Source organism: Anolis sagrei, chromosome 3 (assembly GCF_037176765.1).
Source record: "Anolis sagrei isolate rAnoSag1 chromosome 3, rAnoSag1.mat, whole genome shotgun sequence".
Classification (NCBI taxonomy): domain Eukaryota; kingdom Metazoa; phylum Chordata; class Lepidosauria; order Squamata; family Dactyloidae; genus Anolis; species Anolis sagrei.
The window spans coordinates 79,943,408-79,971,174 of NC_090023.1; the positions used below are offsets into that span (position 1 = coordinate 79,943,408).

General features: G+C 38.3%; 1 protein-coding gene across 1 annotated transcript; it reads right to left on the reverse strand.

Annotated features, from left to right (window-relative positions):
- Positions 1-212: 212 nt before the first annotated feature.
- CYBB (cytochrome b-245 beta chain) lies at positions 213-26,858 on the reverse strand. Its single transcript, XM_060770153.2, has 13 exons — positions 26,768-26,858; positions 25,920-26,015; positions 22,100-22,210; positions 14,455-14,539; positions 13,279-13,424; positions 12,802-12,992; positions 10,905-11,034; positions 9,742-9,834; positions 8,046-8,299; positions 6,459-6,621; positions 5,383-5,529; positions 2,800-2,924; positions 213-1,422 (listed from the first exon to the last, which is right to left on the reverse strand). The coding sequence occupies exons 1-13, from the start codon at positions 26,810-26,812 to the stop codon at positions 1,296-1,298; spliced, it is 1,713 nt and encodes a 570-aa protein (XP_060626136.2). The 5' UTR covers positions 26,813-26,858; the 3' UTR covers positions 213-1,295.
- Between the last annotated feature and the right edge of the window lie 909 nt (positions 26,859-27,767).

Sequence of the window (27,767 nt, forward strand, 5' to 3'; positions counted from 1 at the left end):
GGATCCACAAGAAACTTTTGCTTCAAAAAGGGCTCTGCAGCTCAAAAAATTTGAGAACTCCTGTTCTAGAAAGAGCCCACTAGAGAAGGCTTTGCTCTGCTGAGGAGTCCCATCAGTCCTGCTAAGATGAATGGTATCATTAAAATGAGAAATAAAAAACGATAAAGGCCGTACAACAAGACAGTTATATAACCACAAGTGTAAACACACACTCAAAATATTAACATTCTAATTTAATGCACATACAATTAAAGCATCGCATATCAATCATTCATCCTGTCTTATGAACAAACAAAGAACTGGAAAATTAATTTGGAAGGTAAGCTGTGTCATCTCTGTTTAGCACTTGGATGGGAGATTGAAAACAAATAACAGGTGCTGTAGGCCGTTTCCGAGGAAGGAAATGATAAACCACTTCTGAGCATTCCTTGGCTAAGAAAACCTTATGTAATCCCATGGGACTGACATAAATCCACAGATGACTTGAAGGCACACATGTATGAAATTGAGATGTCAGGTGGAGAGGGTGAAATTGCCTGTGCACAAATGCAGTTTGACACTACGATACCTACCATGGCTCAGTCTTATGGAAATCTGGTGAGGCACCAATTTGCTAGAAGAGGCTACAGTTGTAAAATTACAACTCCCATGATGACATGGCAGCATCAAACATGCATTAATTCTAGTGTAAAGGCACCCTAAGTGTTGCTATTCTAGTGTTCATGTAAAATGATTTTTAAAAAGAAAAATATATCCTAGTTATTAATAGGTTTCCCTCTGCTCTTTGAGTTTTTCTATCTCCAGTGAAGTTCTTGCATAGCAAAGAATAAAGGTGACCTGGCAACCCTGTTTGGACCACTGTCTGTGGCAAGCTCAATGAACCAACAGTTTCTACTATTGCAGCTGGAAACTAAAGTGGCAGGGGAGATTCCAAGCTAATCATTAAAGCGTTTGAAAACGTGTATCAGATTTTTAGGGGAATTTTGTAATTACAGATAAGAGGTGTGTCAAATCAACCATACAACTTGTGTGACTGATCTGTAGTAAGTCCAATTGAGTTCGGGATGTATACAAATGCAATCCAAAACAGGTTAAATTGAAGAAAGCATATTTGGCAGAGCTGTACCAAATACAGAAGCAATGCAAGCAAATCTAGAACTTTTTAAAAAATTCTAGTAAGAAGGATGTTTACGATAACAATGTAAACTTTGTTGTCCTCAAACTCCACATATACACAAACATGTGAATAAAATGCAGCTATTCTTTCTTTTTCCTTTTTTGTGGAGCAAATATGATCAGAAATTTTCTTTGTTGAATATGAAGTGTACTCCTCGTGGGTCAGCATCTGAATTGCTAATGCACATTTTATTTAAGGTGTCAGCCAAGGCTTCGGGTCCGCACAGGAAAACGCCAATCCTGGAACTGATAACAAAAGAAATTGGATAATGGAAGATTTTAAATGCAGTAGAAAAAACACGTATTAATTTGCTTATCAAAGATTCTCTTGACATCAAAAAGTAGAATTGGCCATGGGTCAGCTGAGTCAATACCATGCCATGATGAAGTACCCAGTCTAAAAGAAACTAGCCATGATTACGTTGATCCTGGCCTCATCTTGTGCTAACCCTGTTCTTGACAAGATATAACTCATTCCTTCCCTCACTCTACCACTTCTCAACTCCCTGTTCGTTTTCCTGCCAGAAGATTTCTGATACAAACTGTAAGAAGGTTTGGCTGGTAACAATTGATTTCTCTTGGTAGAAGAGTCTTGTGCCAAATCTTTGTGTCAGTTTGCATTAAATATTGTCAACATAGAGGAAAAGATAAAAGGATCAGTAACATGTGGACTTCATTGAGAGAAGGATTTGATTGAGTAAAACAAGAAATCTAACAAGTTGCCTACAACACCACACACACCATTATTCAACAATTCTTTCATGAGTCACAGTAACTTTAATTGGTAAATCTGAGGCAATTTTGCAATAAGGAAACATACTGATTCACAGGTCATCCTATGTGATGAATGTGTATGTGTGAATTCACCCTAATGCCTAAAATGTTAGCATTTTTTAAATGCCAGACTTTAGAATTTAAATAATTAAGCTTAGAAACAAATTAAGATTTGTTTCTAGCATCATTTTTTCATCTATAGTTTTTGAAATTATTTGGAAGTAACTCCCACTAAAATTAATGGGGCATGTAAATATACTTAAGATTGGAGTTTGTCATATAAAATACCCCAGAGAATCACAATTCAATCCAGTGGCATGATTCTGCTTAAACGTGCATTTAGATCAGGTGAGGCCAAAGAGCTAAATCAGTTTTTGTATCATCCAGTCTGAGGTAAACACTTTGCTTTCCTATTAAAGTCACTGGGGAAATCAAGTGCATCTGTAACTGTTTCTCACAAAAATCAATGGTATTGAATTGCTTTCAAAACATATCTTTTGGCTTTACAAGAGAATGGATCATATTGTGAAGTTGAGAATTTAGAAGATTCAGTTTATCCATATTCATTCACAATTGACCATTCCCTCCCCTCCTATGTTTTCATAAGACAGCATGGATTTAGATGAGCTTATATATGCTATTGTGAAGAGGTAGTTTTTTTCTTCACATAATGATGAGCTTGAATTTTCAGCCTTCAAAGCAATATAATGCCCAAAGAATCAAATGTTCATTACCAGAAATAGTCAGAGACACAATGCAAACATCCACATATTGCATGCATGCCTACACACACAGCAAAGTAAAATATAAGTAACACAAGAGAGTGCATCTTCTGTAGAGTCAATTTACCTTGCATGCTGACTTCCAATTGTTTTGAACTCATTTTCCCAGTTTGGTCTTCCATACAAGGTTTTCTGCTTCAAGCCTGTAATCACATCTTTCTCTGCATCATGGTGTACTGTAAAATGAGTAGCCTGGGAGAAAGAAGGAACATAATGTCCTTATGAAAAAGGCATAAGGCCTCCTATAGCTGAACTATAGAAAGCAGTTAGGGGAGATGGTGATGTAATGAGGGTAAGTGGAAATGAGATTTGATGGAGGCCCTGAGAGGTACTCCCAAAGTACAAGACAAGTATCACAGTTGAACACCACAGCTCCAGCCAATGAATCATAGTGGAAGCACTGGTGAAGTGAACACAGTTAAAAAGGGATGGATTCATTGTCAGCAAGAGTAAATACGGTAGACTGTAAAGGATCCATGGGATGCTTTCTAGTATACCCTATTTACTCTGTAATTTGCCTGCAAACCAGGATGTCCCAGGTATGGTCTAAAGAGATCTCTTAATAAAGGAAATTGTTCACCAACTATTTGTGAACTGTACATCTTTTTCATTGTTATCTCAAAGCAAGGATATATGGCTCTGTACTCCGTAATTTTTCTTATGGAAAGAAAAGAAGCTGTACAACAGTGATCAGAACAGAAAGACCCATGTCACATATTGACTACCAGAAAACTGAATATTACTAATCTTAAATGTGCAAAATTGAAACACTGAAGTGTCAAGGAATATAACATTAATAATCACCCCCTTTAAAATATACTATTTATGTTTTTTCTTCCAAAGGAGAAAGGTATCACAGACAATACATCAAGAGTAGATTACGTTTCTTCGGAGATCTATTTATTTATTGAGTCAGGAGTGAATCAAAACAGTTGTATTGCATTAAAAAACAAACAAACAAAACACAAAGTTTGCAGACTTGGTATTCTATTAAATGTCCTTTGACCAGTAGCTGGTCACTTGAAGTGCCTCTGGTGTTGCTGCAAGAAGGTCCTCCATTGTGCATGTGGCAAGGCTCAGGTTGCATTGCAGTAGGTGGTCTGTGGTTTGCACTTCCAAGACTCACATGTCATGGATTCTACTTCGTAGCCCCGTTTCTTAAGGTTGGCTCTGCACTTCGTGGTGCCAGAGCGCAGTCTGTTCAGCGCCTTCCAAGTCGCCCAGTTTTCTGTGTGCCCAGGAGGGAGTCTCTCATTTGGTATCAGCCATTAATTGAGGTTCTGGGTTTGATCCTGCCACTTTTGGACTCTTGCTTGCTGAGGTGTTCCAGCGAGTGTCTCTGTAGATCTTAGAAAACTATTTCTAAGTTTTGTCATTGGCGTGCTGGCTGATACCAAAACAGAGGATGGCCGGAGATGTCACTGCCTTGGTCCTTTCACTATTGGTTGCTACTTCCCGGCAGATGTCAGGTGGTGCAATACCAGCTAAACAGTGTAATTTCTCCAGTGGTGTAGGGTGCAGACACCCCTTGATAATGCAGCTTGCCTCATTAAGAGCCACATCCACTGTTTCAGCGTGGTGAGATGTGTTCCACACTGGGCATGCATACTCAGCAGCAGAGTAGCATAGCACAAGGTCAGATGTCTTCACTGTATCTGGTTGTGATCCCCAGGTTGTGCCAGTCAGCTTTCATATGATATTATTTCTAGTGCCCACTTTTTGCTTGATATTCAGGCAGTACTTCTTGTAGGTCAGAGCACAGTCCAGGGTAACTCCCAAGTATTTGGGTGCGCTGCAATGCTGCAGTGGGATTCCTTCCCAGGTAATCCTCAGAGCTCGGGATGCTTGTCTGTTCTTAAGATGAAAAGCACAGGTCTGTGTTTTAGATGGCTATTAGGGATCAGCTGGTTTTCCCTGTAATAGGCAGCAAGAGCACTTGAAGATCTGAAAACACCTCTTTCATTTCCTTTTCTGACAATGTAAACAAGCAAAATGGATTGTTCCTTCTAAAGCTAACCACTGGTATGCCAGTCTACTTTCACTGATAGCAGTAATGTCTATTGATACCACCTGCCTTTTACAGTCAGTCTTCCACATTTATTGGAGTTCATGGTGCAAGATCTCAGTGAAAATACAGACCTTTTAAAACTTGAAAGAACACTTCTCTAGGAATCTCTAAATCCTCCAGCATGACTCTATGGTTCAGCTTCTGCTGGAAGTTGACCACAGACTCACATAGGAGTCCTAGAGATCCTAGAAAGAACATTTCAAATCAAATATGCAAAAATCAAATCTGCAAATATGGAGGGCCAATTGGATTCTCAACCATAAGGCTTGAGTGATATACAAATGCAAATGGCTGTGGGACAAAACCAGTCTACTGAGATTCTAGCTTTCCTATAAGCTGGTCTTATAACATGCTTCCATATTCATTCTTTTAGATACTTTGTAAAACATCTGTGTCAGCATTTCAAAACTAGAACTATATGGTACCCAATGAGACTATCCTGTTCACCATAAACCAGAGGAAAGTAGGAATAAATATTGTCTCAGAATAAACAACATGTTCACACAAGTAGAAAAAATACAATGATGACTTTTTTAAACGAAAGACTCAGCTGTTTTGAGAGGGCTCCGGTAATTTGGTTACCTGAGATTCATCCCAGCCAGTTAGATAGATGTTGTAGCTGAGAAAGTTTGCATTATCCTTTTCCTGCATTTGAATCTCCAGTGATTGCAGAAGATCAGCAAACCATTCAAAAGCATGGGTGTCTCTGCAGAGCCAATAAAAATAGATCTAGAAGGCAAAAGATGAAATATGATCACATATTATATTTAGGTGGGTGATTTCATTTGCCTCTTATTTCTTCCTAATACTTCAAAGCATTTATACAAAATTCTGGATTATTTGTGATTTTCACTAGGTTGTAGTTAATGGCCTAGAAAATTTCAGTTTCTTAGGAGTGACAGATATGGAAATGCACATTGGATATGCACATTGGAAGTGTGGTGAGGAAGCATACTGTCTTCTGTAGCATGAAAAATTACAGGATAAGAGGAGGACAAAGCTAGTTTCAACGTATTAAAAAAATCCCCAGATATTTTACACTACTCTTACTTATTCTTCCGGTCTTCAATTAGGGTATACCAAGGCCCTCTATCGGATGAAATAAAATTTTACTTTACTTTGGTGATCTTCACTCACCTAAATGATCTCCCTCCCCCCTCACCCCTTTCCCGGAAGTCATCTCTAGCAAAGTACAAGCTATGCAATTTGATTTATGGAATCAGACTTTAGTTAATGCAATTACACATTACAGGAAGAAGTTTAACTTTTGGATGTTATTCTCTGAACTGAAATATCATTCTTGACAAATACATTGACAAAGATGAAAATATACTGGCTTTCATCTCAATCTAACACTCTGATGCATACACTGATAGATCTTGTTGTTTCAGAGAACATCCATCTGTGCATCCAAGGATACAAGACGATATGGTATGTGAACAATTGGGACAAATACACTTTACAAGGTTGCTAAATCTCAGTTCCTGGAAGCAGTTACATCCACATGAAACAAGAACATAAAATATTAATTATCCAAGGGCTTTTTTTGCATTGAGAAATCTAAATCCAGTCCAGAGTTTATCTTATAGTTCCTCTTTTGACATACTGTTAAGTGCTAAGGAACAATAGCTGTAACTGGTAAGATGCTGCGGACTTACTTTTTTGAGTTTGAGGTTAATGGCATCATTGCAGTATTTGTACCACACCGACTTGAGGACTGATGCAAAAGGAGTAACTCCAATGCCAGCTCCAACCAACATCACAGTTTCATAACTAAATACATCTTCACTGGCGGTACCAAAGGGACCATCAACAGCTATTCTGGAACAGTAAAGGTAAAGTGATAACAATGACTGTGACTGGTCCAGACATACTATGATGGTCCAACAGCCAAAAAGATATGCATTCAGAGACATTACTGGGATATAATGTCTCTGAATAACTGGGACATCTTTGATCATGCTGATCTTCAAAATATAACTATATTTAATCTGCTACTAAGAGTAATTGGACTGGTTTTTGAATGGTTACAAGCTTAACTTTATGTGGGACATAACACAACAGCTTTCAGACAGCAAATTCTAGACTGCCAGACTGAACCAACTTTGAACAGTGTCCTTTCATTAATAAAGAGGGACCAAAATTGACTGCAAGGCTCAGTTCAAAGGTGAATTAATGTACTATTAAGATTAGACAACCTTCTAGTTATCTCAGAAGACCTTCCCCCTCTTTTTGGTAGTACTGTGAATAAAATGTGCACTGTGATTGTAATGTTGTTGTTTTTTTATTTTGTTTCATTTTATTTTATTGTGTGTGCTTTAATCTGTATTTTTGGGCTTGTCCCCTTATAAGCCGTCTCGAGTCCCTTCGGGGAGATTGTGGTGGGGTATAAAAATAAAGTTATTATTATTATTATAACATAATACACTACAAATATTTTAGCACACCTTTTTTGGTCAATGCTAGAACTCCATCTATGAGGACAAGCTAAGCATTGTAGCATGATTTCACCTGAATCACGCTACAACTGTACCATTCTGGTAGTGATAGGTAAGAATTATGCAAGGCTCACATCTTCTCCATTGCATGGAACCCTGTTCAAAGACGTTGCTAGACTGGACCAAGAATGGCATTTTCTCTAGGGTGCCATGAACTGGGGGCTAACTGCTGTCACCTACCTCATCCCCAGTCTCTGAAACCAGCTTATGAGAGATGGCAAAGAGGGAGAAAGTACATCTCATCTGCTGTGTGATCTCTATCTTCTCCTCCTAACTCCAATTCATCTATGCTGGCTTTACAATGTTCCGAGAAAGACACAGCATGCTTAGGTTAGGGCAGCCTCTCAATTCTTGCTGTTGTACCTGCTGCTTCTTGCCCCTCCCTCCCTCTCTCTGTACTGGGCTCCCACCACAAAGTCCCCCTTCCTTTGTGCTGCAGCCCCCAGTACATTCTTGTACACTTTGGATTGCTTTCCTGTTGTGCTGCCACAGATTTAGTTTTGACCTTCATGATGAAATGGGCTCCATGAAGAGTTGGAGAATCTGCAGCAGATATTGCTAACCTCAATTTACCTTTAGTTCAGAAAACCTCTTGTGTTTGATCCTGCTCTTGTTTACCCTTTTCACACCTAGTAACTCATGCCTGTAGGCACAGCAAGTCATCATATGCTTGTTTGCAAGGTTAAGAGAAAAATATTTGATTCTTCCCCTTCTAGTATAGACATAGGTTTTCCATTCTGTACATACTTGGGCAATTTCCAGGCATCTTGGAATTCTTCCTTGTCACATCCACAAGCTTTAAACAAGCCATCTGTCCAGTCCCCTACAACACGTATGTGAATGCTGAAGTAATCCTCTTCAGGAGCAGAAGTCAATGTGAAAGGGTGCCATTCCAGCATGGATACTGCAGGGCATTTCACAAAAATGTATTGCCCCACTTCCATCTTAAAGCCCTTTTTCTTCATCTGGAGTTCATAGGTTTGGAAAGGATGAGTGACAACCTATGACACGAAGTAGAGAACTCTCAGAATACCACACATAAACATTTAGGATGGACAAAATTTGTACTGCTCCAACCTACATTAGATGAAAGTGAAACACTAAATTTGAAATCTATTCAACTGGATGTAGATTTTCTTTCTTAAAAAAATCATTCCAAGAAAATGTTTAGAGGAACATGTTTTAAGCAAAATGCTACACAGATGTCTATTTTCCCTGAGATACATTGGTATTTTATAATCTCTCCATAGCATTGGGCTCAATTCTTCTAGGATAGAGCTTGGGAAACAACAACTCAATAAATTCTACAGCCACTATGTTGGGAAAGCATTTATTTATTTGTTTATTTGTTTGCTTGGTGCAGTTACCTCCCCTAATTCTTCTAATATTTGGTAGCTTTAGTATTTTCAGGAATTGAAGTTTTGTCTCTTTTGAAGTAAGCCTATACTTTTTTGTGCATTCACTTACTTCTCCTGGCATGGGACCCAATGTAATGCACAAAAATGTTCAGCTAAAAAAAACCCTGACAGTAACATTTAAAATATAGTTTTAAAATAATTGTGATAAAACCATAGCTATAAACAGTGAAACATCAACCAAGGCATGCAAAAGTTATAATAATCACCAAACCATCATCTCATCCCATAAGGGGCCTCCCTGCAAGCAATTACACATTCAAAGCCTGCTTGAAAAGGTGTTCACTTGCAGATGAGAGGAAAGCAGTAACTGGAAATAATATTTGGAAGGTACTGTATATACTTGAGAATAAGCCTAGCATTTCAGCCCTCTTTTTAGGCTCAAAAAGTTCCCTTCGGCTTATACTCAAGTCAAGGTTATTTATAATTTTATGCTGTTATTATTATTATTATTATTATTATTATTACATTTATTATTTTACATTATTATGACATTTATTATTTTACTTAATTATTATTGTTATTATGACATTTATTATTTTACTCTATTATTACTGTTATTGTTACATTTCCATTATTTTACTTTATTTTTATTATTGCATTTATTATTTACTCTATTATTATTGGAATGATATGTAAGCACATTTACATTGAAGAAGTTTAGAATAATGGTTTAAGCAGAGTTGATCAGTCTTATCTTAAATTATAGTTTCATGTAAATATTCAAAAACATTTCACCTACTGATGCCTCAATTAATTACTGGTATCTATTTTATGTTGAAATTTACCAGTAGCTGCTGCATTACCCATTCTCGGCCTATACTCAGCTAAATACTTTTTCCCAGTTTATTGTGTTAAAATTAGGTGCTTCGGCTTATATTCGGGTCAGCTTATATTCGAGTATATATGGTAACTGGAAAATAATGTTGAAATAACTACCCACAATGACAGGCTACGGGATATTTGTATGATGAGAAACATCCTACAAACATTGCATGAGAGACATATATACTGCTTTTTTTTCTTACCTTTGTGATAACAACCTTTTGTTGTGATCGCCAGAAACGCACTAGCCTTTCAAAGACATACAGAATCATAGGGCCCACCACCCATTTCCATGTCTGTCAATAGAAGAAAGTTAAGCAGGAGAAGATTAAAAAGCCACATTAATGATAAAAAGCCCTGATGAAATGTCTGCCTGAATATGTTTGACAGTGGAATACGTTACCTTGGAGTGTGATGGACTCTTCTTTAGGGGGTTTTAAAACAGAGACTGGATAATTATTTGTCAAGAATGCTTTGACTATGTATTTCTACATGGTAGGACTTGATCTGGATTAGTCTTATCATCTTTTCCAACTCTATGATTCTATATGTAGGTATAAAACTGAAGACAAGGGTGTAAGTGACCACATAATGCCCCCCCCCCCCCCCCCCACAGCCCATGTTCCTTGAACAGTATGTTAACCTTATATGTTAAGTATGTTAAGCTTATATGTGTGCAAAGGTATAACAAAGACTGTACTGTTAATTGTTCCAAAGCTCCCTTGAGTAAAAACCTTGATAAGGTTGGGTTTAGGCTCACAGGCACCTCGGACATACAGTCAAATGAATGTGTGTATTCAGTTCTCTTAAGAACTTCATGCTCAATGCACAAAAGTCTATCTTAGACCCAGGTGTTTGGGGTTGGGGAGCTGGACTTATATGTCAGTCATGTCCCTAGCTTTACCCTGAAACATGTTCAGACAAATGATTCTGCTCAATGATTATACAATTGCATTATGTACCCTCAATATGATTACAACAGCACAGCAGGGTCATTACACCACACCAACTGTTCAAAGCAAAATTTCTTCTTTTGCAAGGATGGGTTTTTTCCCCAGTTGAAATAGGAAGTTACTACATTCACAATGAACAACTTTCTAAAGTCTATTCCTGAGAAGAGTGATCTTGCCTTTAGCCCTGAGTCCAACTTTAAAAACCTTTGAAAACACACGTATGGCATTAATTGATTTTATTTTGCCCAGTGGTCATTAATTTCTATATGCACAGGCTTAACTGAGACTTTGTTTGGTTCTGTAGAGTCTAGGCAAATGTCCTGTCATCTGAGTCCTGTTAATTAAACATCAAAATCTTATGTAGACTTAATTTATAAATATATATATTTAAAAAACCAAACCATAAATCTTACCATAGGAGGATTTCCAGCAAATTGTGGTATAGGACAAGAAGGCAAATTCCCCCAGTTGGTGTAATTTCTGGCACAGATTTCTGGTTTATGCACATCTAAACTACTCCGTGTCTGTCCACGCACAATTTTTCTGAGAATAACAACCAACATCATTCATAATGTACAGTTAAATTAATAGTAATTAAATTGACACCAGATTACAGTTGGCCCTCCATATTCACTATTTTGACTATTTGCAAATTGTCCAGGAGATTAGAGGTGGAAGGGCAAGGATCAACCCCTAGCACCAACGGGATTTAAAGTGGATTCATTCTCTAGTGTTTATGAGGTTATAAGTTTTGCAATGTTTGCAACAACAGCAAAGAGGCAAGGGAAAGTTGAGTTCCTGCACTTAAACATTTCTTTTTCAGAATGAAAATTTTTCTCTGATGGTTATATTGGGAGAGCGTGTGCACTGTCATTTAGCAGCACATGAACATTTCCTAATCTTTCTTCTTTTTCTTAATATGTAGTTTTCAGAATTTATAAAAAGGGCAGTGATTAATCTCACATACAGAAGTACTTTAGATCCTTTTTTTTAAAGGCCTCATGCTCAAACATCAAAACAACAGTTGTACAGCTGAGAAAGTTGTACAGCTGAGAAAGATCATGGAAAAAGCCCCACCTGAAATAATGTGTTACAGATGTAGGTATAAATCCAATTTTTAGTCCCAATTAGAACAAGACAGCTACATTTTAAGACTCTAATAAGGAAGATTTATGTAAATTCCATTGATTCAGTAAGCCCACTCTATTAAAGAGACAAATAATTGGATTTAGGCCATCTACGGCTAATTAGAGAACAGTGCAAAAGATCACGGATTAGAGACAAAAGCATAATGGTACAAAAGAGCAAAGGGAACACTTTTGTCCTAAATGCATTTGCATAATGAGTGAGGATTCTTATTGTTACCAATTTCTGCATATGTATACTCAGTAATTTCTAGTTTTTGTATCTGCAGAATTCCTGTTTTCTTTTCCACATATATTTTATTCCTGTGTTATATTAATCTGTAGCCTTCTTTTCTCTGTTCTCTTTCCCTCCTCCATTAGATACTATGCTTGATTATGCTAAAGTAATTAGGGAGTAAAGGCCCACCCAAGAAAGTGAAAAAACACAAATAAAGAAATTGCTATCTTTTTTACACAAGGTAAGGCCTGTCTAGGAATTTCTATGCTTTCTGGAATGATTCTCTGGTTAATGTCTGATGGGAGATGACTACAGATTTACGTTGGAGGACTGGAAATTCCCGGATGACTCGAGGAAATTGATTCTAGAGTCACAATGGAGGATCTGAAGATTTTGAAGAATAATATTTTAAATCAAATCTGTCAAACAGTAAATGTAGACAAATAACTGTAAGCTATTTCTTTTCTCTGCCAGACCTTTGAGCAGGGGATGGACATGAACGGCTGTGAGAGCCATTCAGCAGTGGAACTCTCTGCCCCGGAGTGTGGTGGAGGCTCCTTCTTTGGAAGCTTTTAAGCAGAGGCTGGATGGCCATTTGTCAGGGGTGATTTGAATGCAATATTCCTGCTTCTTGGCAGGGGGTTGGACTGGATGGCCCATGAGGTCTCTTCCAACTCTTTGATTCTATGATTCTATGATTCTATATGATTGATTTTACTTCGCCAATCTGATTACTCTACTTAAGAGACCCAGTACCTCCACATTTCCCAAAAAATAATTATTCTTGTTAAAATGCAATGAAAATAATATAATGATATTTGAAAATGAATTCATACTTCTAGATTTTTTTCTTGTTCTTGTTCTTGTTTCTTGTTCATAATAAAGGTATTATGATACTGTTTCCATGAAGTCACTTAATGGTAGTACTGAATAAACACATATACTTACCCTGCTCCGTGGATGACAAGACCAGCAAAAAAGATAACAAACAAATGATGGGTGAACCAAAATACTTCAAAATATGATCTTCGAATTGTTTTTGTAGATGATGTGATAATTAGTATGAGACACAATGTAATGATGACACCAGTGAGTCCTGCCAAGGTTGTAAATGCTACGTAGAGACCACCCTCAGGATTCTGTGACAGAAAAAGAAGGCCAACATAAGCAATGCTAACACAGCTGGATAATAGCTAAAGAAGGAGAAGGGGATCCGTGAATCTTCACATGTAGTTGACTATTACTTTAAAAATTCTTGATCACACTGACTATGGTTGTTGTGTTTACAGTCCAACAATATCTGGGAAGCCATCACATCTAAGTTGAGGCAATAACATCCCATAAAGGATGAGAAAGCATGTTAGTGGAACAGTAGATTGGAACAATCACTAACCAACAACTTGTCCAAGAAAAATGGTCCCTTACCATAAGTTTCTTTCTGGCAAAATTCAAGTAGGATTCATCTTTCCGATCACCCAAACCAGACAGCACAGCCTGAATAGTTTTCGTCTCTTCGTTTCGCGCATCAACCAACCTTTCAACATTAAATAAGTGGGCTATCGTATGGATTGCTAAAGAGAAAAAGTTTTTAAAATAATAGAAAATGCATTAATGCTGTGTAGGAAATCATACTTAAAATACCTTCAAAATGTGTGTGTGCGTATATATATTATTTGTTAGAGTTGGTGTTTTCATTTGATTAACATACTTTGCACAGCTGTGGCCAAATGTGTATTTTATCAACTGAAGCATCCAAACTAAAATTCTTCAGAAGTAATCTGAATTTTCTTATCACAGTCCAGGGTATAATAGACATCTGACACTTGAAACAACTATGCTGGGTGGCTCTTTGCAAACACAGAGTTGGTATTTGGCCTGTTTGTTGGGACTTGTATCTTCCATTAACCTTGTCACCATTTCACTTGTTCCATTGCCATCAGCTCCCTAGAAAACCAGGAGGCTGCTTTGGCTCCATTCTGTGAGAAAGTGTGTTTTACCAGTGACATTTACCCTGGTCATTTTCCCATGTAAGAAATCAACCAGAATTTTGACAGAATCACCAGTTGAGGCAACAAGAAACCATTCACATCCCTTGGCCTCCTTAATTGGCTCCCACTCCTGCAAATGCTCTGAGTCTCAGCAAATCTAAATCTCACCACGGATAAGTCCATGACAACAGAATTATCTAAGGTTCTTCACCTCCAGAATCACTATCTTCCCATTCAGCACAGAAAACAATGTTTTTTTAAAAAGGGCTTTGTGACACAGGTGTAGGCAGATATACTTTTGGGTCAGACACATGGTAGTTGTGGACATAATGTCCATAACTACTTTCAACATGGGCATCTTAGCACAACAAGCTAAGGGGACACCACCATCACCCCTAAGATAACTTCAACTTCAATAAGACAGCTAATTAGCAAGTTGAGCATATCACACACACAATTTTTAAAAAAATCCCAGCAACCCAATACTATCATAACTACTATGATACTTTGGAATTCACTACAAATACAGATGGTTTGCCACTTCTTTCACTGATAATTGTGCTCTGATGAAGCAATAAGACTGAATAATAATGTAAACATTCAAAACACATACTAGTATGGAGTGCAATCATCCAGGCAACCAGTTTGTGAAAAGTGAGGTTTCTGTCCAGTTGTCTTCTGACACGCACTGAGCAGCACTATTGATACAAAAGAGAAAGTCTGGATAAATACATTTGTCTGTGGTGATATAGGTGGGAAAGGAACAAAACTGATTATGTGCTGAAGAATGATTTTGGCATGAAGCATGGTTTTGAACTTCATACCCAGCCTATACCAGTTAAGTCCATAACATACTGCAGATTGTGCTAAGAAATTCCATCAAAAAGACTGCAAGCAAACTTTGCTAAAGCTATATAGTAAGGTGGAAAATCTATCACTGTTACACAGAGGGTCTTATTTGGGGGGAAGATGCACAGGCATAACAAATTTCACACACCCTGATGTTTGTTCATTTAACACTAATGAAAATTGTGTTTGATAGTTATGCCAACCTCTTCCTCATTTTCTCATCTCTTCTTGTCCATTCTTCTCACATCTATCTATAGTTGTGGTGTTGTGAAACTGTGGTTTGCTATTCTGATTGATAATGGTTTGCCATAAAATGAAATGAAAGGATTCACAGATAGAGAAGAGCATGCTTGAGTCGGAGCTTTTCATATTAACTGTAATGCAGCAAAGTTAGTTCAATCATTAGTCATAGCACCCAATATCTTGGGTGCTATGAGAGCCTTGAGGACGTAAGTTGAATTATCATTGAAAAGTAACTTTTCTCCATTTTGGCTGGAAAGATGTTCTTCAAAGGAACATATGAAGTTGAAATTTTGTAAGGATTCAGAAACTTTGTGTTATACATTTCTACTTGTCATTTCATAGAAATACAATTCCCATGTTTCCTTCAGAGTTCCAAGGTTAACCATGATATGTAAACCAATTCTATGATACTTTAAGAAACTTTGTTACACATGAGAAAATGGTTTCATAGCTGTTGTTCAAAAATCACAGGGAGCTAAAGAGCATATTATCATATGTAACTATCAGCACAGGTCAGACGTTTCCAAATCACAAACCAAATTCTAATTACACTCACTTCAAACCAGTCTGCAATTCATTTCAAAAAACAAACAACCATTTTTAGATAGATGAAAGTGCTTTGAATTAAGTTTTCAGGTGTGTGATAAATCCAAAAACTCTTCAGCAGTGAGTATGGAGACTGTGACGTGCCATTCTGGGCATGCTGTGGGCATCACTTTGTATTGTTTCACTTCTCCATGGCCATAGTCATTTTACTTTCAGAGACCAGAAGAAGAAGAGAGCTGGCTGCAAAGCTTTAACTGTCCTCTTTTCCCCAATTGCTTCCTTTCTTTAAAAAAAGAAATAAATTACAAAATTGCAATTCAGTCACTTATTGGAATTTCCACCATTGGTTAGGCATTTCTATACTATTTTCTTACTTTCCTTTGTTCATTTGTAAACATTCAAGCAATGTGATAGAAGTGAACTGCTGCAAACGACACCCTTGCTTCCTCTCTCTTTCAGAATACACAGAACATGAAAATGCATTTGTAAAATACTTATTTCCTTTTTAATTAATATCTAAGGTGTCTTGAGAGATAGTGCTTGTGAACTTGTGCAACTGCTTAACTGCAGTCTTTCAGGCTTGTCCCTATGTAAGCCGCCCCGAGTCCCTTTGGGGAGAAGGAGGCAGGGTATAAAAATAAAGAAGTTGTTGTTGTTGTTGTTGTTGTTGTTGTTGTTGTGAGATTCTGAACTTATTGAGGCATGCAAATCTTCTGGGGGGGGGGAGTGGCATGGACAAACAGGGGCAGCACATGGATTGGGAGGAGACAAGTCCTAGCAGTTGTTGCAAGTTAAAAGTGCCTGCTAGGTTCTTCAAGCATTTAGGGGATGTGTTGGTGCAAGAGTGGCTATCTGCTATCCTGAGGTGCTCCAGCTTAAACCCTAGATGAGTTTACAATGCCAGCCCTCTTTTTAGAGTCTTGTGTGATAATTTCAAACAGTCCTTAACAGCAAGTGTTCCTACTATTTTATTACCTTTGGCATGGAAGTGGAGTCTGAAATATAGGTATGTTCAGCTCTGAACATTTTCTGCATATGCAATGCCCTAATTACCTTGCCATATCCCATGGGTAAATGGTAAGACTGTATCATTGCTAAATAAGGAAAGGTCCAAAATATTTTGTCACCTGAGGTGAGCAAAACAATGTCAGCCTATCACCTGACAGCAGCATGCTAATTGGGGCAGGCATCATAACACAGAGAAGCAGGCATGTAGCCGGGGGGGGGGGGGCTTGAAGGGCTTCAGCCCCCCCCCCCCTGAAATTCTCAGGGTGGTCTATGAGATTGCCTTACTGGAACATTATTTACTGGAACATTATTTATTCATATCATGATCTGATCACCATGTTCAATATATCCCATAGGCATGGGGGTATTGGGATAACGATGCAAAAGGTTTGCTAGGGTAGATCTCAGCCCCCCCAATCAAACTCAGCCCCCCCCCAAATCAAAATCCTGGCTAAGGGCCTGCATAGGTCTTTTTCAACATTTTTCTGCTGCTGCTGCTTCTCATCTCAGATGGGAAGAAGAGGGATATCTTTGTGTTTCCTAAACTTCTTCATAATCAAGAAACCACACCAACTATAAACAACACTTAATAGTATCTGTAATCTGTAAACAAATGACAAAGAACTTGAGCTTTTTCACTTTTTGATATTAATTTAACAGTATATGTGGTCCATGTGGTGTCTGACATGGAATAAAGCTGCTAAACCAAATAAAAGAGAATGGGGCTACTGGGTGTAAACATCATGTGTCAGATTCCTCTAGAAGAGTGGTTTCAGACTTTGATGCTCCAGGTACTAAAATTCCCAATAGTTGGGCAAGCTGAAGAAGACATCTGGAGGACCAAAGTTTGGGAACTACTGCTTTAGGAGATGCTGTCAACTGGAGTTCTCTTCCATGTGAGGTGATCTGGACCTTCTCCTATAATCAAGTTGGATTGTTTTATTTATTTATTTTCAGTATCTCAATCATTCCTCATAAGATCTCTGAGTGGCTTAAAATAAAGTCAGCTGAACACTTTAAACTGTAGAACTATACATTTTTTCAAGTTATTTAATATGACAACACACTTTATCTAGGAATTGTACCTATGTTATATAGCATAAAAATACACTGAAATAGTAAAAGTATTTTCCAGTTTAGGTGTCTGACAGAAGTTTACTAAATTATCTTCTGCAATACATGCCCAGTGATATTTAAACTAAAGAGACTGACATCAAAGATTACTCTTCCACTTCTTGTGAGTTTTACAAGCTAATGGAGTAGAAATGCACTCAAAGATAAAGCACACCCTTCTGGCCTCTGTCTGTATAAATAAAATTTATAACATTCTCAAAGCTTCCTGTTTTGAAAGGTCAGGCAGATCAATGATCTGCTGCAAATATCACATTTCCTGTTTTAATGCTGGGATATCTCCACTGGTCAAAGAAAGTAAGGTGAAATAATGCAAAACGAGGCTTTGCACAAGCAAGAAGTGACAGCTGTACCAAACAGGATTTCAGTCAAGAAAGACAACTCATTCTGTTGTAGTTTTGCATTTGCATGCACACCCAAGGAAGGCAATGTTGGAGCTTAAAATCCTACAGTTGGCCACATGTATTTTGACACGAGAGAGGATAAATGAATAATTCTAACTACGTACTTAATTTTTGTAGTTGTAAACAGAAGTGCCATTTGCTAAACATCTCTCATGTTTCTACAAGTATGGAAAGGGCAGAACATGGAAAGCTCACTTTTTTGGATTGTAATCCCTCAAATCCTGCAGTATTACAAATACTGGCCATAATAGTTCTAGAAGTCATACTAAAAAGGTAGCATTGTGGCTGGAGGAGTTAGGGAACATTTTTTTTCAATATCTGAAAGAGGGTCAAAATTCTATCAAACATCAACAATAAATGTACTCCTATTCAAGTAGGACTGTGAAAAATAGTATGGAAGGAGGGAGAAGACAGGATCATTCTTTTATAGCACACTAATATGGCTGCGTGATTCCATATTAAGTGTTCCATCTGATGGAACTCTGGAGAATGTAGTTTGGTGAAGCACTAGAGGAGCTCCCTGGCTGAGAATTCTGAATTCCCTTCCCTAAACTCCAAACCCAAGGATTTGATGGTATAGAAACACAACAATTAAACGTAGTATCATCAAAGTGATAGAAATTATAGAATGAAATGGTCTCAGGGGGTTGGTTGCTGATGGGAAGGGACCTAGGAGACAGGAATGGAGAACTAACCAGGAGTCAAGAATGACAACAATAAGAATTGGGAAATAAAACAGGCCAGGAAGCTCATGATTAGAAACTGAAGATGTGACAGGCTTCAAATAGAATGTGTTGATCAATAGCGGCTGCTAATTTCAATATATATTCATGGTTTTAGTCTAAGCTTTAATAGAACTGCCCAAGGTACAAAACCTATTTTAGTTCAAACTGAACCTCACAACAGATTAGTGCTCCATTGCAAGTTCGACTGGTGGAAATGAAAGAGAAGGCCTTCTTTCTTGGCGGCTGCCCCTCAACTCTGGAACTTCCTGCCCAGGGAAGACAGAATGGCCCCCCTCCCTGCTATCCTTCTGGCGGTAGACTAAAACCTTTTTATTCAGGCAGGCTTTTAAAGAAGGGGGTTTTCAGATCAAGTCTGTGCGGTGGTTTTAGCTCTGAATACATTTTAATCAGTTTTAAGGATATTTTTAATACCATTAATATTTAATTCTATTTTAATGTTTGTATATTTTAAGTTTTCAATTGTATTGCATTGGTTTTATTGTAAGCCACTTTGAGTCTCTATTATAGGGAAAAAGTGGGCCATAAATAAACACAGCAACAATGATAAAAGCAATTGAGAGCACCACTGACATGGGTTCCAGTAGCAACCACTGAGTGAGATCCAGATTGAGTGGGAAGACTTTATTGTCCTGAAGCTTCCACTGTGAAGAGTAGAGGTAGTCCAGAAGATCTTTCACTCAAGCCCTGTAAACATATTTGCCTCAATTTAGAGCGAGCCTAATGATCCACAGAGTTGTGGGCATGTCACCGGTCTTGGAGACTTGGGTGTGAAGGTGTGCTGAAAACTTTGTGAACATAGACTCCAGAGTCCTTCAAGCCATGTAAGACCCTTTTAGAATACTTAATATTTGTGTCTGTGGGTCCCTTCATGTCACCTGTCAATTTATTATGACTCCATGAACTTCATAGGGTTTTCTTAGGATAGGAATAACAAAAGGTGGTTTTGCCAGTTCTTTCATCTGAAATATATTATACAGTACCTGGTACCTGTATTTATTGGTGGCCCTATCCAAGCACTAACCAGTAGCAGATATTATTATTTTTTTTCAAAAAGAAATCTGAATATAATTTTTTCATGTATATTGTATGGTAATGGTTGTAGTTTATTTATGAATGAAAATAAATATGTATTTTACAGTTGACTGAAGTGACTATCCCCGCTTTTTCTTTTTTCAGAAATGTATCAGAAGTAATATATGTTATTTGCAAAAGCAGAAATGAAATTACAGAGTTAACATAAAATAACAGAAGGATGGTTTATTTGCCACTATTCATTAAAGCTCTTCACAGTAGGAAAGTTTCATGTTCAGCTTGGATGAATCTGGTGTAAATTAGTTTACACATATTACAGTCAAGTATTAAAATATTATTTTCAGAAGGCAAAAAAGGTTGTCGTCCTGCAGCTCAACAAATGTAACAGCATAAGTTGTTCCTTTGAACTCAGAATTACTTGCAAATGTGGAAGCTTAGAAATGAAGAAACTCTGACATGGTATCACTTCCTCGCCATTTGCTATAATATCCTTCCAAAAATGCATACAAAGAGCTAAGGAACACTTGCTTCAGCCCAGTGGTTTCCAGACCCTTGTCTCACTTCACAAAATGCCCCAACGAAAAGATAGCAATATCTTGGGTAATTCCCAGCCACTTCCCCTCCAAGAGGAGTCCCACTCTGGCAACATGCCTAGTTAGAGGTGTCTAGAAAAGGGCCCTTCTCCTTTCATCAATTTGAAAGTAATTTAAAAACAGTATCAGTCTAGATTTAGCGAGGAAAATAAAACTGCTATCATTTATTAAACTGATCAGAAACTAAAACCATCCTTTTAGTTTACCATAGTGAAAGGCCCTTTGTGTTCTATTCTGATTGACAATGTTGAGAGGTCTTTCTTTCTGTTTAGTATGTTGAAGGGTCTTTCTATGTTCACTCAAGTTACACCATGTCGTACATTGCGGGTTGTTTTTTTTTTGAGTCACACCTTAAAAGACATGTTATTTAGGCCACTGAATGGTATGATATTCTCTGCTGTGGGTAGCTCCAATTTCACTATTAACTTTGAGCTAGATAGTTTTGGCTGGTGAAACTATATGCCAGATTTATCTCTTCAGATGTATGCAACTGAAGCAGCTACAGTATGTAACTGAAGCTACCATTACATATTTATTTATTTACTGTATTTCTCAGCCTTTAATGGGCGACTCAAGGTGATTTCCAACAAATCAGTACACATAAAATCGTAATACAAACTAAGACATTAAAACAGTATAAAACACAACAAGAGCAATAAAAACAACAACATTGGCGTCTCCTTATTATCAGCATTATCCTGTTCCATCATCAAGTCATTCGATTTCCTATATTAGCTACTCTGCATTTGTAAATGCTTGCTCAAACAACCATGTTTTAACTAGCCTCCAAAACGTTAAGAGGGAGGGAGCCAATCTGATCTCCCTAGGGAGGGTATTCCATAGCCAAGAGGCCACCACTGAAAAGGCCCTGTCTCTCATCCCCGCCAGATGTACTTGTGACGAAGGCACAAGGCGGGACCAAGAGCAGGGCCTCCCCAAATGATCTTAAAGTCCTTAACCAATATTCGACAGGAAGCTTATCAAATTACACAATTATTACAAGTGTAAAATGTTTTAAGTTTACATTTAGAAATGTGAATTGTAAAAACAACATACTAATTAATCAAAAGTAATGTGGGAGGCATGCTTGAGTGCAGCTCTATGACTATATTATGGAAGTGCACAGGAAAACATGGTGATGTGGACTGGATTCTGCTATCCATAATCACCATGGGTTAGATGATATTTGGGTGAGTCTTTCCCTTCTGTGTTCAATGCAGGCTTCACTCTCCTGCCATCCTGCCCCACAAGAGATTTTTTGGTGCTTATTTGTCTTCTCTCTTCCCTTCTTGGCAGAAAGCAAAACATTCAGGTTCAGAGCCCCCTGACAAGAGTCCTTCCTATATCTGATAAGTGATTGGAGGCAGTTTGAATTCATTTTCCTGGCTGGGAGAGGATAAAACTTTAGGAAAGGCAGGATTTATAGTTAAGCAAAAGTGATATTACTCTTCTTGATATTTTGAAAGCTTGTCTACATTTTTTTGGAAACAGTAAGGGCCAAGGGGAAAAAATATTGAATCTATCATGACTGTTGACATATATGTTTGACACAGAAAAGTTTTCACACAATATCTTCTGAGAAGCTTTGTTAGAATAGAACATGAACCAAACAAAAACAAGGTATATTAGGATAATTCAGACCAAACACTATCTGCACAGAATGGTGGTTACTTTTCACTAAACAGGAAGAGAGATGTAAATCTTACCGCACTTGAGCCTCTGAGGAAGGAGAGCAGATTTCGACACACAGGAAGCAGAACCAACATGCAGTTGAAATTCAGACATGCTGCAGGTGCCCGGGCCAGTGCCAGGTATGGCTAAATGTAAGCAAATGGCATCGTGATTCACCAAAAAGACATCATCTCAAGAATGCATTGGGACAAAATTGGAAGATTCATGGATTTGAATTTTATGAACCAAGTGAATCAACATTAGACTGCATATAGTAGTCTAACATAACATGGGCTCCATTCTAGATAGATTGGACAGAAACTTTCATGTTGGGTGGTGGATGATGGAAACCAAAGTCCAATGCACTTTGGGAGCCCTGGGTTGGTAAACATTAATATACAGCAGTGGTTCCCAATTTTTTTTTGACCAGGGACCACTTTGACCAGGGAGTACTTGAGCAGGGACCACTTGACCAGAACCACACTTTGACTAGGGACCAAATAATTTTGGTTAAAAAACACCTCACTTGATTGGTTTAATCAACTTTAAGTGAGCTCTTCCACAAAACATTCTCCTTCATTGGCCAGCCCCACATATGCCTCCCCTGTGATTACCATTAATAAATATGAGAAAGCGAAGGCTCCAAAAGAATTGCATTCTTGGGATGGATCTGATCAGGGAGCTCACATAGCATTTTTCTTTCTTTTTAATGTTTTTATTGTAATGGTATCCATCTAGTCCATTGAAATAAACTTACTTTATATACATTCATAAACCATTACATTTTTACTCCCGTTTTTCCCTCCCCATTCCCTCCAACTTTACAACAAAGCATTTTTAAGTGTAGCCATTCCAGGATTCTGTCCATTTTCTCCTTTATCTGAACATTAGGTTTCCCTTCTTCAATCCATTTCACATATCTTAACCAGTTCTCTTTGATTCTTTGTATTTTTTTATAGGCCATGGTATATCATGTTGTATTATTCCCATAATATCCTATTGTACTTTTTCATAAGTTTATTCGTTCCATCTGTCCATTGTCAATTTTTTAATTCTTCCATCCCAATGCTATTACAAGATGGGCAGCTTTAACCATCGCCATCAAAGATTGTTGGTCTTCTTTCTTCAGTGTTTGTAGGCCCAATGTTCCAATTTCCAACAGTCCTGACCCAATATACAAATTTACCTTGAATAACCCATTTATTTGTTCTAATACCTCTTCTAGAATCTCTGCACTTCCTCACATTCCCATCACATATGTGTAAACCATCCCTTCCATTTTTTACAATGCCAACAGTTTGAGCTGAACCCTTTTATCATATATTCTAGCTGAGCTGGGGTTCTATACCACTTTAGATAAATATTTTTTTACTAATTCTTAAAATGTTTCCATTTTAATGGTACTTACCCCCTTTATCTTTTCCACCCTTTCCTCTGAAAGTATGCTTTCCTTACTCCATTTTTGTATTATCATTCTAAGCATTGTTTCTTTTACTCCTGCTCCCCCCCCCCCTTTTTTTTACCTTCTTCCCTTTGTCTGATCAGGGAATCTAACTTATTTTCCTCTCTTTTTACTCCATTCTTAACCATTTCCCATAGTGCTCTCAATTTCAACCAATTTTCTCTTCCACGTTTTCCCACCAACTCTATGTTGTTGTTGTTCATTCGTTCAGTCGTCTCCGACTCTTCGTGACCTCATGGACCAGCCTACGCCAGAGCTCCCTGTCGGCCGTTACCACCCCCAGCTCCCTCAAGGTCAGTCCAGTCACTTCAAGGATGCCATCCATCCATCTTGCCCTTGGTCGGCCCCTCTTCCTTTTGCCTTCCACTTTCCCCAGCATAATTGTCTTCTCTAGGCTTTCCTGTCTCCTCATGATGTGGCCAAAGTACTTCAGCTTTGTCTCTAGTATCTTTCCCTCCAGTGAGCAGTCGGGCTTTATTTCCTGGAGGATGGACTGGTTGGATCTTCTCGCAGTCCAAGGCACTCTCAGAACTTTCCTCCAACACCACAGCTCAAAAGCATTGATCTTCCTTCGCTCAGCCTTCCCTAAGGTCCAGCTCTCACATCCGTAGGTGACTACAGGGAATACCATGGCTTTGACTAGGCGGATCTTTGTTGCAAGTCTGATGTCTCTACTCTTCACTATTTTATCGAGACTGGACATTGCTCTCCTCCCAAGAAGTAAGCGTCTTCTGATTTCCTGGCTACAGTCTGCATCTGCAGTAATCTTTGCACCTAGAAATACAAAGTCTGTCACGGCCTCCACGGTTTCTCCCTCTATTTTCCAGTTGTCAATCATTCTTGTTGCCATAATCTTGGTTTTTTTGACGTTTAGCTGCAACCCGGCTTTTGCGCTTTCTTCTTTCACCTTGATTAGAAGGCTCCTCAGCTCCTCCTCGCTTTCGGCCATCAGAGTGGTGTCATCTGCATATCTGAGGTTGTTAATGTTTCTTCCAGCAATTTTCACCCCAGCTTTGCATTCATCCAGCCCCGCACATCGCATGATGTGTTCTGCATACAAGTTAAAAAGGTTGGGTGAGAGTATGCAGCCTTGCCGTACGCCTTTCCCAATCTTGAACCAGTCTGTTGTTCCGTGGTCAGTTCTGACTGTTGCTACTTGGTCCTTGTACAGATTCCTCAGGAGAGAGACAAGGTGGCTTGGTATGCCCATCCCACCAAGAACTTGCCACAATTTATTATGATCCACACAGTCAAAGGCTTTAGAATAGTCAATGAAGCAGAAGTAGATGTTTTTCTGAAACTCCCTGCCTTTCTCCATTATCCAGCGGATATTGGCAATCTGGTCTCTCGTTCCTCTGCCTTTTTTAAACCCAGCTTGAACATCTGGCAACTCTCGCTCCATGTATTGCTGGAGTCTTCCTTGCAGGATCTTGAGCATTACCTTACTGGCATGAGAAATAAGGGCAACTGTACGGAAGTTTGAGCAGTCTTTCGCATTTCCCTTTTTTGGTATGGGGATATAAGTTGATTTTTTCCAGTCTGATGGCCATTCTTGTGTTTTCCATATTTGCTGGCAAATGGCATGCATCACCTTGACAGCATCATCTTTTAAGATTTTAAACCAACTCTATAAAATCCATCAATTCTCCTCCATTATTATATAAATCCTTCACTCTTAAAATCTTGCTCTATTCAACTTCTTCAGCCAGCACTCCTCTTCATCCTCAAACAAGCTATATAATGGTGACCATTTAGATAATGTGAGGATCCATTGCTTTTTGCCGTTCCCCCCATATTATAAAAGTTCACATAGCATTTATCTAACCACTGCTCATTCACCTTTTCTTTGATTTTAAGGCTGCTGCCCTGCCAGACTCCGCTGCAAGGAGTGCCAACTGGTGGTTTCCAGGTAAGTCAGGCAGCATTCTGTGGTTGAATCCAAATTTGAAAGCAACCAACCAGTGTACTGTACTCTAATCCCCAAATTCTCATTGGTAACTTGGACCCATAATGTGTAGGATTTAAAAGTAATATCCAACACTTTGTACTTTTCCAGAAACTAATTGGCAATTAGTAGAGTCATTATGTCATCACCATTTTCCAAATAACAACTCACTTTTGAAGTGGTAAAGTGAACATTGGAATCTAATACGAAGTGGGAGAAAAAAAGGGGAAATGTGAATGTGAGGAAGTCCACCCAACAGATATTTTAGGATTGCTTAAAAGTGAACAGAAAGAAACATAACAGGAAAGCTGAATTTAATAATAGTCTGACACAAAGTTGCAACATTTCAGAAAATCCGTTGTTTGCTAAAGGGGGGTCCTCCTCTTTTGACTAATGAAGTTAATCTTATTTTTCTACTGTATATGAAAAATAGGGATCTAGCACTTACCCCAAGAAGTTCTCTTGTGTAGAAGAACTGTTCCCCAAGATCATATACTTGGTAGAACCACCAGAAGAGGAAGACATTTAAACCCAGCCATAAAAACTGAAGGAAGAAACATATGATCTGAAATTATTTCCAGGTTTTTACAACATAGGGGAGGTTCTGGTTTGTGGTTTAAAACAGCATCATGGTCCACTAAACAGAAGGTGGTGCAAAATAGCAGACAAGAAAAATTATTCACTATACTTCATGAACCCCAGACTGTACAAATCAAGAGTTGACCAGCTATAAGAGAGCCCAATGCAGAACTTTCATTTTGGCTGGCAGAATTGTCCACTGGTGGTCTGAGGCCCACAGGTTAAGAACCACTGCTCTAATCTAATGCGCAACAAGGAACCCAGAGAATTCAGCAGTTTTTCTATGCTATGATGTTTGTATCCATCTCATTTCCTACCTATTCCAGAATGCAACCATTTTGTTAGTTATGCATTTGGGACCAAACTGACTAAACTCAAGGAATACACATTTCCTTACGGGAGTAACTCATTTTTAATGAGTAGTACTCTCAGCTTCAGAGAAAGACAAAGGTAAACTAGCTGTGAACAAATCTTGCCAAGAAAAAACCCATGATAGGTTCACCCTAAAATTCCCATATATCGGAAATGACTTGAAGGCACAAAACCATAACGACACCTTCTGATGCGTGACTTTCAAGAACATTTCTGTTGTTAATACAATGTTTTAAAAGCTAGGAAGATATCACAAAATTAGAAGTTAAGGGATAGAGTTTTTCATAAAACTAATCAAATACAAAATTTGAATTTCACTTAAAAATGCATGGTTGTTGTACTTACAATGACAAATATGGAGAGCCCCTCATTTTCCACCCAGTTGCCCATGATGGTGACTGCACAAATGAAACTGAACTAGCTTCGCTTATTGTGAGGGTTGTGACTTCAAAAAAAAATCCAGTGAAAGGAAGTGAAAGCTACTATAACATTGCAAGAGCTTATTTCCCCTTTTGATTGTGCATGCTAATTATCCATACACTTAACATGCTTTTAACTTCCACTCCACTTTCTCATTCTGTGTCTGCAAGCCACTACACTAATCAAACTTTAAACACAGGGATTATGGAAATGAACAGGTTTGCTTCTTCTATAGTCAGTGGTCTGGATCTTGTTGTTTGTGTTGAAAGCTAAGAGACATCTACACTTATATAAGGAAAAGGGTGCAGCTGGTTCACCAGCCAAAGCTGGGCAAAGGTGCTCCTAGCCACTGCCATGACCTGGACCTGCAAGGACAGCATTGGGTCCAAGAGTATCTACACGCTAAGATCTTTGAGAGGGGGTACCCTCATCCAGGTTGTGATCCCAATCCCAGGCTAATCTTCTTACTGGGGGCATAGAGAGAGAAAGAGAGACAGAGAGAGACAGAGAGATTGATTTATTTTTCTAGTATCCCAAAGTGTTTTAGCCTATAATAGTTAATAGCATTCTTCAAAAAGAAATTAATTCTTTAAAAAATGTTATCTGGGCTTTTGCCTGGTAACTAAAAGCGGAATTGTGGGTTAAGACATGAGGCAGGAGTTGCATAAATGTACCAGAAACCTAATGCAACCCAATCATGAGGTTTTCTCTGCAATATTTGTTCAGAGGGAAACTGCTTTTGTCATCTTCTGAGGCTGAGAAAATGTGACTAGCCAGCCCAAGGTTATCCAGTGACCAAAGAGGGGATCCAATCCAGGTTTCCAGAATCCTAATCTATCACTCAAACCACCACACCATGGTGGCTCTCATTTGTAACACAAAGAAATAACCTACAGTACAGATTATTTGTAAGGGTATTGTACGT